This window comes from Physella acuta, unplaced genomic scaffold (assembly GCF_028476545.2).
Source record: "Physella acuta isolate Inbredline_101_S28 unplaced genomic scaffold, ASM2847654v3 ptg000114l, whole genome shotgun sequence".
Taxonomy (NCBI): Eukaryota; Metazoa; Mollusca; class Gastropoda; family Physidae; genus Physella; species Physella acuta.
This window is the reverse complement of record NW_026731634.1, coordinates 362,555-378,897: the sequence shown is the minus strand read 5'-3', so window position 1 is coordinate 378,897 and position 16,343 is coordinate 362,555. Positions and strand designations below refer to the sequence as shown.

Below are 16,343 nucleotides of genomic sequence, written 5' to 3'. Positions count from 1 at the left end.
GTTGGCAACTACAAAATCAAAATAATGTTATCTTGTGTTTTTATTTTATTTTTTTACCACCCAAATGTTGTACTGTTATCGTTCTTTAAAAGAAAAAAAAAATGGGAAAAATAAATAATGACCGCATCAATCGAACATGAATACATCGATTATTTCAGGAATAAAAAAAATATGTTTTGACAAACACGAATCATTTGTTGCGCACTGTTAGCGTAATTAATGCCGATCTCGCTGTGTGATAGTGCACGCTACACTTTATCAAAGATATTCTACTTCAAGTCTTGAATCAACTTCTTTCATCTTGTGAGGCGGTTCTTCTATAGGCGCTGAGGTGTTGTGATGTGGTGAATTGTGGACGAAGGTTAATTAGATTAGTGTAAGATAATTGCTTTGTGGTTTGATTGCCAGTGCGATGAAGTATTCTTGTTTATGTTTGTTTTTTATATTAAAATCATGTGCTATTTTTTAAAATTCTTCGTATGCGGGTTTTCTTTCTTAAGGTTGGGGTATAGTGTCTGTTGTTTAAATTTCACCTAGATGTCCGGTCATTAAATGTTATCACACGAAGAAATTAAAGAGGGGGGAACCTTTGATGTTTCGCAGAGGCAGACTTGGGGGTGGGCGGGGGGGGGGGGGTCGATGGTTAATGTAACTTGTTGGAGTAAAGACGGTCAGGGACCGTAGTTGGGGTTTAAGGGGTCAAGGAATGTGGTTGGAGTTTAGGGAGTCAGGGACTGTAGTAAGGGTATAGGGGTCGGGGACGGTAGTTAGGGTAAGGGGGAGGGTATAGATACTGTAGTTGGGGTTTGGGGGGGAGGGGGGTCAGGGACTGTAGTTGGGGCTTAGGCAGGGGAAAAGTTGACTGTTTATTTTAATTGGAGAGAATGAAGCTGGGGATACGGTAAGGGGGAAACTAGGTATGTATACAGAATAAGGTTAATGAATCGGATATGAAATAGGGCTACGGAATAGGGCTACGAAATAGGGCTACGGATTAGAGCTACGAACTAGGGCTACGGAATAGGGCTACGGAATAGGCTAAAAGAGGGCTACGAAATAGGGCTACGGAATAGGCTACGGAATAGGCTACGGAATAGGGCTACGAAATAGGATACGAAATAGGGCTATGAAATAGAGCTAAGAAATAGGGCTATGAAATAGGCTATGAAATAGGCTACGAAATAGGCTACGGAATAGGGCTACGGAATAGGACTAGATTCTACGGAATAAGAGTACGTCTAGTTGGAGAAGAGCGGCGGGGATCATGTGACCACGATGTGTCTGACAGAATGCCTGGCCGTTTTAGTCTTATCTCAACTTAAACGGGCTCGACATTTTAACACAACACAGATTTCTGGACGTGTTAACACTGAGTTTTGGACATTTTAAAATCTAAAACAACAAATTTGTACACAACCAAAATGTTTGGGACGTATACAAAATTGATTAATTAATAATAATAATAAACTAAAAAAAAGCATGCAAAATTTGCAAAGAAAATACCATTTTTTAAACAAAAAATATAACTATAGCAACATTTTTATCATCATTAATTTTAATTACCAGTTCACTACTTTGTGCATTCCATTTATTCTACACACACCCACACCTTAAATAAATTAACCCTGTATACATTTTTTTCCTAAATTTTCCAATTGTCATTTAAGTTTTTTAAATCCGTTTAACAGAATCACCTGCTAATTAGTTAATTAGTGATTCAGAAACTCGAGTCACAATCTGCACCGGTTACACTTTTTAATCAGCACTTATTCAATTATTTCACCTCGTCGACTCATTTTCTCATCAATAATTCGACGGTTTTTTTTCAATATTAAAAATGAATTCATCGAATGTAAAAAAAAAAAAAAAAAAAAAAAACTTTTTTTATTTGCTAAATCTACATCAAAGCATATGTATATTTCATCGTTTGTAATTTTCTTTCACAATTCAATATAACGAGTTTTTTTAAAGAGATTTATTGATTTTTCAAAGACCTATTTTTTATTGCAAGAATCTTATCTCGTTCTGATGTGTTAGATGTTCTGATTATGTACAGACTTAATGTAAATTTTTAAAAATAAATTATGCCACATACATTGTTAAGTAGTTGGTTATCTTTTTTGTTGGGAATTGCTTTATGATTTGTGTTGTGCGTTGTTTTTTTTGGTGAGTTGTATTGTAAATAGTTTTTTTTAATGTTTTCTGTTGTGAGTTGTTATTTATGTTTTATGCCGTGGATTGCTTTTTGTATGCTGTGAAATGTTATTTATGTTTTGAATAGTTTTGGGTGTGTTTTGAATAGTTGTTTATTTTATTTATTTTTTTGTGTTTAAAAATTAATCTTTGTGCTTTTTGTAGTTCTATGTCCCCCACCCCTCCAGCTCCCCTCCCCCAGCCCGCCCAACAACAAACATAATGTCAAGTAACCTCTTAATCCCAAAAGGTAACTATGGCAGGTGAAGTAGAATTCTTCTGAAACTACACATTCGGTATCCGCCCTTTGTAAAGTTCAATACTTTCTGAACCCCACTTAGGATCGAAGAGTGCAGGTCAAGCAGCAGCCTTGACCTTGAGAGAGCAGTTTGTTGTCTACACTGGCTTACAGTTCTGTCTGGTCAAATCGATAGCGGAGTCAGGCGAGAAATTGGCTGACAGGATTAGAAGTGAGGCGAGCTAATCATAAGTATTCGATTTCACGGTCCAGTGGTCAGATTGATTGATTGGTAGAGGGTTAGGGGGAGGTGGTCAGGGTGAGGTGGTCAGGTGGTCAGGGTGAGGTGGTCAGGTGGTCAGGGTGAGGTGGTCAGGGTGAGGTGGTCAGGTGGTCAGGGTGAGGTGGTCAGGTGGTCAGGGTGAGGTGGTCAGGTGGTCAGGGGGAGGTGGTCAGGGTGAGGTGGTCAGGTGGTCAGGGTGAGGTGGTCAGGGTGAGGTGGTCAGGTGGTCAGGGTGAGGTGGTCAGGTGGTCAGGGGGAGGTGGTCAGGGTGAGGTGGTCAGGTGGTCAGGGTGAGGTGGTCAGGGTGAGGTGGTCAGGGTGAGGTGGTCAGGGTGAGGTGGTCAGGGTGAGGTGGTCAGGTGGTCAGGGTGAGGTGGTCAGGGTGAGGTGGTCAGGTGGTCAGGGGGAGGTGGTCAGGGTGAGGTGGTCAGGTGGTCAGGGTGAGGTGGTCAGGGTGAGGTGGTCAGGTGGTCAGGGTGAGGTGGTCAGGTGGTCAGGGGGAGGTGGTCAGGGTGAGGTGGTCAGGTGGTCAGGGTGAGGTGGTCAGGGTGAGGTGGTCAGGTGGTCAGGGTGAGGTGGTCAGGGGGAGGTGGTCAGGTGGTCAGGGTGAGGTGGTCAGGGTGAGGTGGTCAGGTGGTCAGGGTGAGGTGGTCAGGTGGTCAGGGTGAGGTGGTCAGGGTGAGGTGGTCAGGTGGTCAGGGTGAGGTGGTCAGGGTGAGGTGGTCAGGTGGTCAGGGTGAGGTGGTCAGGGGGAGGTGGTCAGGTGGTCAGGGTGAGGTGGTCAGGTGGTCAGGGGGAGGTGGTCAGGTGGTCAGGGTGAGATGTTTAGGGTGAGATGGTCAGAGTAAGATGATCAGATTGAAACATCCAGAGTTTCAAGTTGTCAAATGACCAGAGAGCGCATCAGTTGTCAATTGATAAAAAGGTATATAAGCGACCAGCATCAGCCACACATCAACCACACGCATAGACCACACCAACCACACGTATAAACCATACGCATAGACCACACCAACCACACGCATAGACCACATCAACCACACTCATATACCACACCAACCACACGCATAGACCACATCAACCACACGCATAGACCACATCAACCACATGCATAGACCACACCAACAACACGTGTAAACCATACGCATAGACCACACCAACCACATGCATAGACCACACCAGCCACACAAATAGACCACACCAACCACATGCATAGACCACACAAACTACACGTGTAGACCCCATACATGACTTAAACACCCTGTACCATTCAATATATTTTACCATCACCCATCTCTGCGATGCCATGATTCCGTGTTGATGTAACTGAAGATGATAATCCTGTCTGAAAGATGCCAGGATGACAGCAACATAAAAAAAACAACAAATAGGATTCAGCCATGCGCCATCTGATGTCACGTGATTTCTATAAATTAATGAGTCTTTCTTATGATTAGGAAATTTTTAAAAAGTTGACAAGATTTGTAATGCATGTGCATCTTGAGAAGTGATATAGGAATGTCTTTATTCACTGTGTCTAAGCTCCCGTGACACCTAATAATACGTGTTCCATACACATTTTGGAACTACGTGGTCGGATCGTAGAGCTTACGCTGTTTACACGAAAATCTCGAGTTCGGATCTTCGGCTCGAGTCTGTTGGGCGTCCCTGAGTCCACTCAGCTTTAATGGGTACCTGGCTCAAGTTGAGGAATGCTAAGGCGGCTGGCATAGTGCTGACCACACAATCTTTCCAGTCTACCGAGGTGATTGAAAAAGATGAGCTCTACTTTATCTGCTCAATGTAGCCCATACCCCCCCCCCCCTGTTAGCCAGCTACCGACCAATCTTCACCAGCACATCATAAACACTATTAACTGACTACCCGAATTGATCACACCTCACAAATACTGACCCCACCCCCACACATACTGACCTCAACTCACCTCTCTGTCTGACTAAAGATTACACAGCCGTCGAGATCAGAGAAGTTCAAACAACCAACTCAACAATATGTGACTCGTATTTAGAACACTTCTTATTATGAGTGACCAAGCTTAATATTGAAAAAAAAAGTAACAGAACCCACAACCATTCTGCCCCACACACCATGAAATCACACAGGGTAAGTACCGAAACTCATTTATGATAACACAAACATGATTTTGTTTTATGTTACTTTTAAAATTGTGTGTATTCAATTGTTCTGACACAGTAGCAGCGCTAAAATTTAAATTAAACTGTTTTTGTTACTGGGCAAGGGCTAGGGCGAGGAGGGTGGGGAGGGGGGGGGGGTTGTTTTTAAGTTTGACCCAACTTCAAAACCAGTCTTTGTCCTCTTTCAACAACCATTTAAGTAGAAAATATCCCTCGAAATAAACGATCAATGTTTTAGATTAACATAACACTAACAAAAATATATAGATCTCACTCATCCTAGGATGTTGGTCTCCCCTCTCTCCTCCATGTTACACTTTCCCATCTGAGACTCCAAGAAACCAAATCAATGCAGTGTTACAATTGCGTTGCCAAGAATTAGTCGTGGTGAGGAGTCGGGGGGGGGGGGGGGGGGGGGGGGGGAGGGATTATATATATATATATATATATATATATATATATATATATATATATATATATATATATATATATATATATATACATATTATAAATACATATACATATATATGTATATATATACATATATGTGTATATATATACATATATATGTATATATAAACATATATACTTACATGTAGATATGTATCATACCATCTCTATCACATAGATAGAGAGATTTATAGATACAGATATATTCCAGACCAAATTTAAGTAGGTATGGGTAAAATTCGTTGTTTTTAAACACTCCTAATCATGCCTTGCGGGTCGGGGTCCATGTATGGTTATGACACCCCCCCCTCCCCAAACACTCCCTGCATACGCCACTAGTCTACTCCAACCATCCAATTTGAAACTGTATCCCAGAGATTTCTCCAGCCATCTAGAGACGGAATAAGATTTTTGACATTTTCAATCAAGGCAGCCATAAATGAGATGTGTCTCCCATAACAGCTCCGTTGATCAACTTCATAACATACGCGCATGGTTTGTTGAGTACATATACACATATATATTGCTCAATACCGCAGCCTATATATAGAGCTGACTTAGATCATTACACGTTCAATACATCAGTACAGCCCCATAGACCATACATCTGAGTACATCTGTACATGTGTACAGTGGCGTAGCGAGGTCGGGTGTCACCCGGTGCGGCTGTTAATTGTGTCACCCCTCAGAGGCGTAGCGACCCTTCCCGGGGACAAACTTTTAATTTTCGATTTACACCCGCTCCTCAAACTTTCGATTTGCACCCCTCCCCTCCCTCAAACTTTGAATTTGCACCCCGTATCAAACTTTCGATTTGCACATTCCCCCCCCCCCCCCCCCCCCCCCCCACCCCTCAAACTTTCGATTTGAACCTCTTAAAACACTATTTAACACTCGAATTATCATTTTTCTCTATATATTTTGCTATTTTTTTTTGCTTTGGTGTCACCCCCCCCTAAATGGTGTCAACCGGTGCGGTCTGCACCCATCTCGCTACGCCTCTGCATATGTACACTGCACCCCGCCCTATCCATGCTGGTACAGCCCACTACACCATCATACATCTACCATATGATTACTAGACAGTAGACACACATTTCTACTGTAATGTTTGACGCTCAAGATACGGCTTTATCAAACCTAATTAAAGTCTTAGGTCATTAAAAATTAATTAAGATAATATACTAGAAAATTCAATTAGGATAATGCTTCACTTAATTGAATTAAGATTATCGAAAAGTAAACTTAATTAAGATAATAGATCAGACACTTTGATTATGATAAAATATGAGTTTTAATTGAGAATAATACATTTCTAAATGTAATTCATATATCACTAAACATAATTCAAATAAAATATTACTTAAGATTATCAGGGTAATCGACCACCAAACTTATTTCAGATAGATTGACAATCTGTCATATTGGTTTAAGATACATATATGAAGGGTGCATCAAAGTTATGTAAACATTTTTTCAAGAAAATATAAATTCACATTTTTTAAAACCCCTGGGCGCTTGTTCAATTCCAGAAAGTCAGATGTGCTTCTGATTTTAATAAATATACGAGGTACATTCGTCTAACTTAATACGATCAGAGATAGATCATATCACATACAACACAGCAAGCAAGTTTTGGTGAGGTTAGAGAGGGTACGTTGTTGAGCTTCTTACGATAATGCTCATCACAGATGTTAAATTATCTGATAATAGAAAGCAACTAAATTAGCACTTAATTAGCAGCAAGCAGTTAAAAGCAGTAAAAAAATACAGCAAAAAAAATCTTTGAAGCTGTATAATATTTAAAACGAGTTTTATCAAAACAGCCTAACGCCACTTCTTATGTTTTCCTCTGCTTGTAAGTTGTTTTGTCCTATAGAATTATTTTATTTTTATTTCTACACATTTAAGTAAGTCCCTTTCAATAGAATTACTTCCCTTCGTGTTCTTGAAAATACACCCGCCGACTGTTTACACAAATGTATGACGGTTCACGCTCACAACACATAATGTAGATCAAAAGTGTACTCGAAGAAAAACAAGTACAAACATAGTCTATTTTATTCAAATGGGTTTTAATAGCCCTACATAAAAATATACCCGGCTGAAAACAAACTAAATAAAAGAGTTGAGGCCCAAACCCATCGAGTTCTAGGTTGCTTTACTAATATCTTCAAGCGGAACAAAAGACACGGTACGTGCGCACCAGAATCACAAGCCAACAATCACGTGATCAATTTCGGTGCACTAGACCCGAAACAGCAGTTTACAACAAACAAACACATCGCTGGGCGTGTGCATACAGTCTTTGATCCAACAACAAACGGAAATATTTTTGGCTATCTCTGTCATACAGACACTGGTATTTCTTCAAACATTTCTTTCTGTACACTTTGTTTTTGTAAACAAAATCCATTATTTTCTGCTCAATTATATACATATGTATATATATATATATATATATATATATATATATATATATATATATATATATATATATATATACATATATACATACATATAATAACGAAATCCTGTCATCGCTGTATGTATGTTTAAGTGTATGTTTATGCATATGTTAGTGTCTTTATAGATTAATAAATAATGTGTATATTTTTTTAAAATAATTAAATGACTAAGGAAGTTGTGTCATATGTTAATGAAAAACAGGCATGATGGTTAGGAGCTAATGAGAGGGATGTTTTATATATGGCTATTTAGTCTACAGTTAAATAGACCGAATGACATCCAATCGTTACATAGATCCAGCCATCCCCCCATTTATGTATTGTTATTCCGGTTTACGAAAAAGCGCCTCCCTCCTCCCAGTTGAAAATATGGATGACTCTTTTTTACCAGTCACTATCATATAAACAAGGGTAGAGGGGGTCATCCTTAAATGACGTCACACTGTTTTGACGATTTTTACCTCCCCCCTCCCCTCCGTCACACATCGTCACAAAAAGCCAGACCCCCCACCATCCTTAAAAGACGTCACACTTCAGCCTACCCCCCCCCCCCAAAAAAAAAATTGCTGTTGAATTTTTCTTTAAACATCGATATTCCTCCAAAATCTATTCTGAGTTCTGTCAACATAGAGTATTTTAATCAATTCCTATTACAATTTATTAGGACAGTTTTCTAAAACGCGAAATAACGGCTAAAATTCGTTTTCTAATATTGCTTTTTTATAATGCAAAAGTGTGACGTCACACCATCTGAACACCCCTCCCCCCCCACCCCCTCCCCCACATCACACACCGTCACAAAATTACGGATGTGACGTCATTTATGGACGAACCCAGAGAGCTAAACTGCTAACCCGAAAAGTCTCGAGTTCGAATCCGGATTCAAGTCAGTAGACCGTCCCTGAGTTCACCTAGCTCTGATGGGTACCTAACTCACGTTAGGGAAAGTAAAGGGCATAATGCTGACCGCAGTATCCCTTCATATGCCGAGGTCACAGAAACAAGTGAACTCTACTTCACTTGCCCCGTAGACCGTCAGGTTTGAAAGGGAATTATCTGAATTATCTGAAGGGAACTTTACTACTACTTACTTGATCCTGTAACAGGTTTTACTTTAGTGTCAAGAATTGTTGTAGAAAACACCTATATAAGTCTGAAAATCCAAATAGCTGTCTATTTTCTTAACCTTTGACTGTGTATAATTCAGTAAGCAGCTCTAGATCTAAATGAACTTTTTTTTAAAAATAATTTTCCCCACCCGTTCAGTGCCTCTATAGGGCAGAGGCGTAGCAACCCCTCCCGACGCCCGGGGACACACTTTCAACAAAACTGCAGCTCAAATCGGCGCCCGGGGACATATGTACCCCCCCCCCCTTTCGCTACCACCCCTCTAATATAGACCCGCGTCCAAGCCTCATTATACGCTTTTATTGCTGCGTATGTTATTGTTATACAGTGAATACCCAAAAACCCTTACAGCGCGCCGATAGTCGCATGCGATTGAAAGAATCGGTTTTCAAAATCCTGATTATTAATTCAAGTATGTGAATTGGGGAGGGAACGAAGGCTGTAGAATAGGTAGGGGTTAAGATTAGTGTTTGTGTTAGTTTGTCATATTTTGTTTGTATTTGGGTAGTATAAGCAATGATTAGGGTTTGAGTATAATTTGATGAATTGTTATATATATATATATATATATATATATATATATATATATATATATATATATATATATATATATATATATATAAAGAAATGTATTATAAGTATTTTAAATTATTGAAGTAAAACACGGGTTTTGTTCTTTTAGAAATTATTTAGTGATGCAGGGAGATAACTTTGACATTATTGTGTGGGGAGATAACTAAAATCCTCTTACAATAATTAGTCTAATATTTCTTTCGAGCTAAACATAAAAGCGCACGTTTATATAATACAAAGCAAAAACACATATAATTAACGATTAGTCAAATTAGTTGTATTGATTGTTTATTTTTATCAGAATAACTAACGCAAATCCTTAAATCAAAACCTTCAACACACTAATGTATTAAATTACTTTCTATCTAAATAGGCTGTCTAAAATTATATATTCTTTACTAAGATATCCGAAAAAATCGTAGTTCTATTAATTACAGCAACAAAAAAAGAAAAAAAAAATTACATCTTTAGACGAGCTTTATCAAGACATTGCTTAGCAGAGTATGAGCTCCTACACAAGTCTGCCAAACGTCCAAAAGTTCAGGAAAGTCTTTTAAAAGAAATTGATAGACTTAAAATAGACATCTTAAGTTTGGAAGCAAAAGCTGCCTTAGCAACAAAAGGTATTGAAGAAAAGACATGCACATCAGAACGTTCAGCAGAGGCGTAGCGACCCTTCGATTTGCACCCCCCCCCCCCTCAAGATTTCGATTTGCACCTACCTCCTCAAACTTTCGATTTGCACCCCCCTCAACCTTTCAATTTATTTTTTCAACCCATTTTGGCGCCCCCTAAGGCCGGTGCCCGGGGACATATGTCCCCCCTCCGCCCCCCCCCCCCCCACGCTACTGTGCCTGGGACGAATCAGACAAATTTATGAAGCTGTATCTGACTCTAGGTGGTCTTGATTCTATAACAGAGCAAAATGTAAAGGCAAGTTTTACTAACAAGTCCGTTAAAGTCAGACTTCAAATTAAAATCAGTACATTGCACATTGCTAAGTTCTGTGAAGAAATTGTACCTAAGGACTGCTATTGTAAGAAAAAATCGGATTATGTATTGGTAATGTTATAAACGTCAGAGCCTGGCTAAACTTGGCCATGGGTTCAGTAGCGTAGCGAGGGGGGGGGGGGACATATGTCCCCGGGCGCCGACCTTAGGGGGCGCCAAAATGGGTTGGAAAAATTCGAAATCTTGAGGGGGGTGCAAATCGAAATCTTGAGGGGGGGGGTGCAAATCGAAAAGTTTGTCACCGGGGGCCGGGAAGGGTCGCTACGCCTCTGCATGGGTTACAGAACGAGAGAAAAAGATAAAAGAAAAATAAAACAAGCCAAAATTTGACGACTCTGAAGACCCAAGTGTTGGAATTACATAATTACTAAAAAAAAACAAATGTAAGATGAGGGAGAAGACGAAATGAAACGCACAATATCCAAAGCTTATTATGAATCACAAATGAAACAAAATAAAGAACCTTTTGGGGGATTTATAATTCCGAAATAACAATAGATATTCAACTTTAAAAAAAAATTACACATGCATTTTTACGATGTAAATTACATGTCCGACGCAGAAAAAAAAAAGCATTTTCAGGTATAAATTGAAACTTGGTAAGACACTCTGTATACTGAAAAGTAAATTATCTTAAATGAATGAAAGTACTTGTCCGAAAAAAAGTATTACTATCGTAAATCTGTATCAGTCTTCACAAGCCAATGATGAAAACTAATACTAAAAGCGGCCCTTTGCTCCTCAGGGGCCACCAAGGAATTATGATGATTATGAATACTAAAAGCGAACATGGCAAGGTATTAAACTAACGCTGGCATTTTATTTTCCCACATAGTTCACCTTTTTGTTCTTGTTATAAACATTTTTGTAAAAGTTTGAATTATGTTACAGACTAACGAACATACATATATATGATGATGTACTTGTTTATATTTGAAAAGAAAAGTTGAAACAAAAAGTATAACACCAGCAGCTGAGGATGAAAAATAATTATTTGTATAAAAAAGTAAGATCTGAATGTGATTGTTATATTGTGTATGTTATAAGGGTCGATCACTATGTCAGTAAGGCCGACCAATGTGTCAGTAAGGCCGACCAATGTGTCAGTAAGGCCGACCAATGTGTCAGTAAGGCCGACTTCTATGTCAGTAAGGCCGACCACTATGTCAGTAAGGCCGACCACTATGTCAGTAAGGCCGACCAATGTGTCAGTAAGGCCGACCACTATGTCAGTAAGGCCGACCACTATGTCAGTAAGGCCGACCACTGTGTCAGTAAGGCCGACCACTATGTCAGTAAGGCCGACCAATGTGTCAGTAAGGCCGACCACTATGTCAGTAAGGCCGACCACTCAGTAAGGCCGACCAATGTGTCAGTAAGGCTGACTAATGTGTCAGTAAGGCCGACCAATGTGTCAGTAAGGCCGACCAATGTGTCAGTAAGGCCGACCACTATGTCAGTTAGGCCGACCACTATGTCAGTAAGGCCGACCACTATGTCAGTAAGGCCGACCACTATGTCAGTAAGGCCGACCAGTGTGTCAGTAAGGCCGACCAATGTGTCAGTAAGGCCGACCTCCATGTCAGTAAGGCCGACAAACGTGTCAGTAAGGCCGACCAATGTGTCAGTAAGGCCGACCAATGTGTCAGTAAGGCCGACCACTATGTCAGTAAGGCCGACCACTATGTCAGTAAGGCCGACCACTATGTCAGTAAGGCCGACCACTATGTCAGTAAGGCCGACCACTATGTCAGTAAGGCCGACCACTATGTCAGTAAGGCCGACCACTATGTCAGTAAGGCCGACCACTATGTCAGTAAGGCCGACCACTATGTCAGTAAGGCCGACCACTATGTCAGTAAGGCCGACCACTGTGTCAGTAAGGCCGACCAATGTGTCAGTAAGGCCGACCACTATGTCAGTAAGGCCGACCACTATGTCAGTAAGGCCGACCAATGTGTCAGTAAGGCCGACCAATGTGTCAGTAAGGCCGACCACTATGTCAGTTAGGCCGACCAATGTGTCAGTAAGGCCGACCAATGTGTCAGTAAGGCCGACCAATGTGTCAGTAAGGCTGACTAATGTGTCAGTAAGGCCGACCAATGTGTCAGTAAGGCCGACCAATGTGTCAGTAAGGCCGACCACTATGTCAGTTAGGCCGACCACTATGTCAGTAAGGCCGACCACTATGTCAGTAAGGCCGACCACTATGTCAGTAAGGCCGACCAGTGTGTCAGTAAGGCCGACCAATGTGTCAGTAAGGCCGACCTCCATGTCAGTAAGGCCGACAAACGTGTCAGTAAGGCCGACCAATGTGTCAGTAAGGCCGACCAATGTGTCAGTAAGGCCGACCACTATGTCAGTAAGGCCGACCACTATGTCAGTAAGGCCGACCACTATGTCAGTAAGGCCGACCACTATGTCAGTAAGGCCGACCACTATGTCAGTAAGGCCGACCACTATGTCAGTAAGGCCGACCACTATGTCAGTAAGGCCGACCACTATGTCAGTAAGGCCGACCACTATGTCAGTAAGGCCGACCACTGTGTCAGTAAGGCCGACCAATGTGTCAGTAAGGCCGACCACTATGTCAGTAAGGCCGACCACTATGTCAGTAAGGCCGACCAATGTGTCAGTAAGGCCGACCAATGTGTCAGTAAGGCCGACCACTATGTCAGTTAGGCCGACCAATGTGTCAGTAAGGCCGACCAATGTGTCAGTAAGGCCGACCTCCATGTCAGTAAGGCCGACCAATGTGTCAGTAAGGCCGACCAATGTGTCAGTAAGGCCGACCAATGTGTCAGTAAGGCCGACCTCCATGTCAGTAAGGCCGACCTCCATGTCAGTAAGGCCGACCATTATGTCAGAAAGGCCGATCAATGTGTCACCTTGAGATTTGCACACGACGTCAAAGATGGCGCTGTGATCTTATCACACAATGCCGTTGCTATGGTAATGCGTCTGTGATTTGATCGATTAATTCTGCTCTGCAAAGGATTTTTTAAAAATCCAGTAGATAAAATGAATTAGACTATTACAGTTTAAATAATTATGCTTTCATTTAAACCAAATTAAAGTGCTCGTCTATAGGATGTCGCTCACACTATTATAGTATCAATGTCAACTATTTTAAAAATCCAAGTGTAGGCCTTTATATATATATATATATATATATATATATATATATATATATATATATATATATATATATATATATATATATATATATATATATATAAAATATATAACTCTTTTAAAATATATCATCAAGACAGACACAGCTGCTTGTAAACCACTAGTGTTATTTGAAACAAGCGGGGTATTGTACATATGGAGCAACCTAGATCTTGACGATGTATACTTTACGAAAACACACTCAATTATAAATTCTGGAGCAACATCTACGTCGAACGTGTAGCCTTTGCTTCTCTTGTAATTAGCAATCAGCTGTTGAAGGTCACAACAGCCCGCGACACGAAAATGGTTGTTGGAAAGGAGAAGGGGGGGGGGGCTGTGATTCGCGTTTCCTGCATCAGGATTATTTTCCATGTCTCTTCCCACCCCCCGCCTTCCAGCCACACAAAAAAAAATGGATGTAAATTTCATAAACAAAACGATGTCATAATCGCCTCTGATAATTTTTCGTTATCTCCCCCCCCCCCCTCCCCACTCCACCACCACCCACACAAACACTGACTGTTAATTCTATAAACAAAACCATGTCATATCCTACACAAACATTTTATCTCACCTGTTAAATAAACATCTTTCACATCACGATTACCTGGAGCCTCTGACGTCAACAAGACGATCAGCCCGTCTTAAAAGATAACTCTCGCATCTTTTGTTGTGGTCAGAACGACTTTTTCTCCAATCTGTAGCTGAATGCAGATGACTCCAGTGATAGCCGCATCTCCGCTTTAAAAATATACCGGGAGCGATCTCCCCTAAACTTTAAAAATAAACTGGGAGTGATCTCCCCTAAACATTCTCGAATATTCTTATATAAAACAACAGGGGATGGGAACTCGGGCTATAGACATGATTTTTAATCCATTTTAAATACTTAAAATTTTTAAAATAGAATAAAATCTCGTAGACAAAAGAATTGCACACCAAGTGAACGCCAAATAAAAAAGTACATAATAGTGCGCAATATTATTAGTACTTTATAAATTTACATGCGTTTTTTGAGAAATCGGAAATAGCGTAAATTAGTACTTCCGGTCAACGAAAATTACTCAAAATTTGACAGAAGGTAGAGAATTAGATCTTTTACTTACATGTGAAATTTCATTTATCTATCTGAAATAGTACTCAAGTTATAGGCTTTTGAAAAATTCAAAGTAGAAAAAGTACCACTTCCGGTTATCGGAAATCGCCCAAAAGTTGATACGGATCTACGATTTTGATAAAATACTTATATATGAAATTTCAGCCCTTTTTTCTAGTCCCGCCACTGGTAAACCGTCGAGATTTGTAAAAATCACGATTTTTTGACACACCCGCACACGCACACACACACACACACATATATATATATATATATACATACATATATATATATATATATATATATATATATATATATATATATATATATATATATATATATATATATATATATATATATAGTTGGTGCGAAAAAACCGCTGTAACTGCTTAGGCATTATTTGTGTTAACCTCTAAGTTTGACAAAATTAAATGTCTTTAGGTTTCTTGACCTTTAATTAGAAACATTTAATTAAAAATGCATCCATACAAATGTGTAATTCAATCAAGGTAAAGCAACACCATTCTCACAGTACCGTGTTTTATGTTTAGGATAACGTATTTTATGTTAGATGTACTTTGCTTTATGTTTGATTCACAAACCCTCAATCGCTAGACGATGGAATATGAAAATACAATAAAACCCTCAAGACCAAAGCCATAAATCATTGTTTCCATATACGGCAGTAGTGAGGGGGTGAAGTGGAGAGGGGGGTGATTGTGTGGGGCACACTTTACGGTCTGTGCCGTTATCAACGGGTCACACGATCGCGCCCGGGGGGCAGGCAATAAGCCCTTTAGCTGTCTGCTGCTATAGTGGTGGGACCCGGGACTTATTCATTGACTATAACTAGAGTGTGTGGAATATGGGGGGGGGGGGGGGGTGCGGGATACAGGGAACGGTTGTCATGGTTACTGGTTGTTTCTGGTTGTTGACCCAAACAACAGTTCACGTCTGCTGGTTCAGGTCACGTGATCTGGGTTGTACTCAGGGGGGGGGGGTGGAAGTAATCCGCTTAATACAGATCTACAGTAGGAGGGGGATAATCCATTTGGTACTAATGTGTGTAGGGGGGGGGGTAATCTATTTGTAGACAGGTGAGGGGATTTGAAAATGTGTTGCACTGGGGTAGGTGGTAGACTGTGTACACACTTTATTAGAAAATTCAGATAGAACCCTGAGCTAGCAGTGTAGCTGCAGCTAGATAAGTACCCTTTACCAATAGTAGCTATGGCTAATTAAATTAACACCCTCCACCAATGGTAGTGATGGCTACCTTAAAACCCTCCACCAATGGTATCTGTGGTAACCCTAACGCCCTTTATTAATAGTAGCTGTGGTTAGTTAAACAACCTCCACCAGTGGTATCTGTATCTACATTAACACCAGCTACCAATCCATCAATGGTAGCCGTGGCTGGTTAAACACTGTACATTAAAGGTAGCTGTTGCTTCCTTAACACATAGCCCCGACGGTATTTTAGGCTACCACTGCATATCAGATAAAAAATTTAAATGCAACTACACTTTTAATATTCTATGCAACACAACTGGGCAATGAAAAGCAAAAT

General features: G+C 40.4%; 1 protein-coding gene across 1 annotated transcript; it reads left to right on the top strand.

The window, feature by feature from the left end:
* Window positions 1-11,289: 11,289 nt before the first annotated feature.
* LOC131934632 (uncharacterized) lies at window positions 11,290-12,510 on the top strand. Its single transcript, XM_059290702.1, has 3 exons — window positions 11,290-11,297; window positions 11,548-11,833; window positions 11,965-12,510. Exons 1-3 carry the CDS (start codon window positions 11,290-11,292, stop codon window positions 12,508-12,510), a joined length of 840 nt encoding a protein of 279 aa, XP_059146685.1.
* The last annotated feature ends 3,833 nt before the right edge of the window (window positions 12,511-16,343 follow it).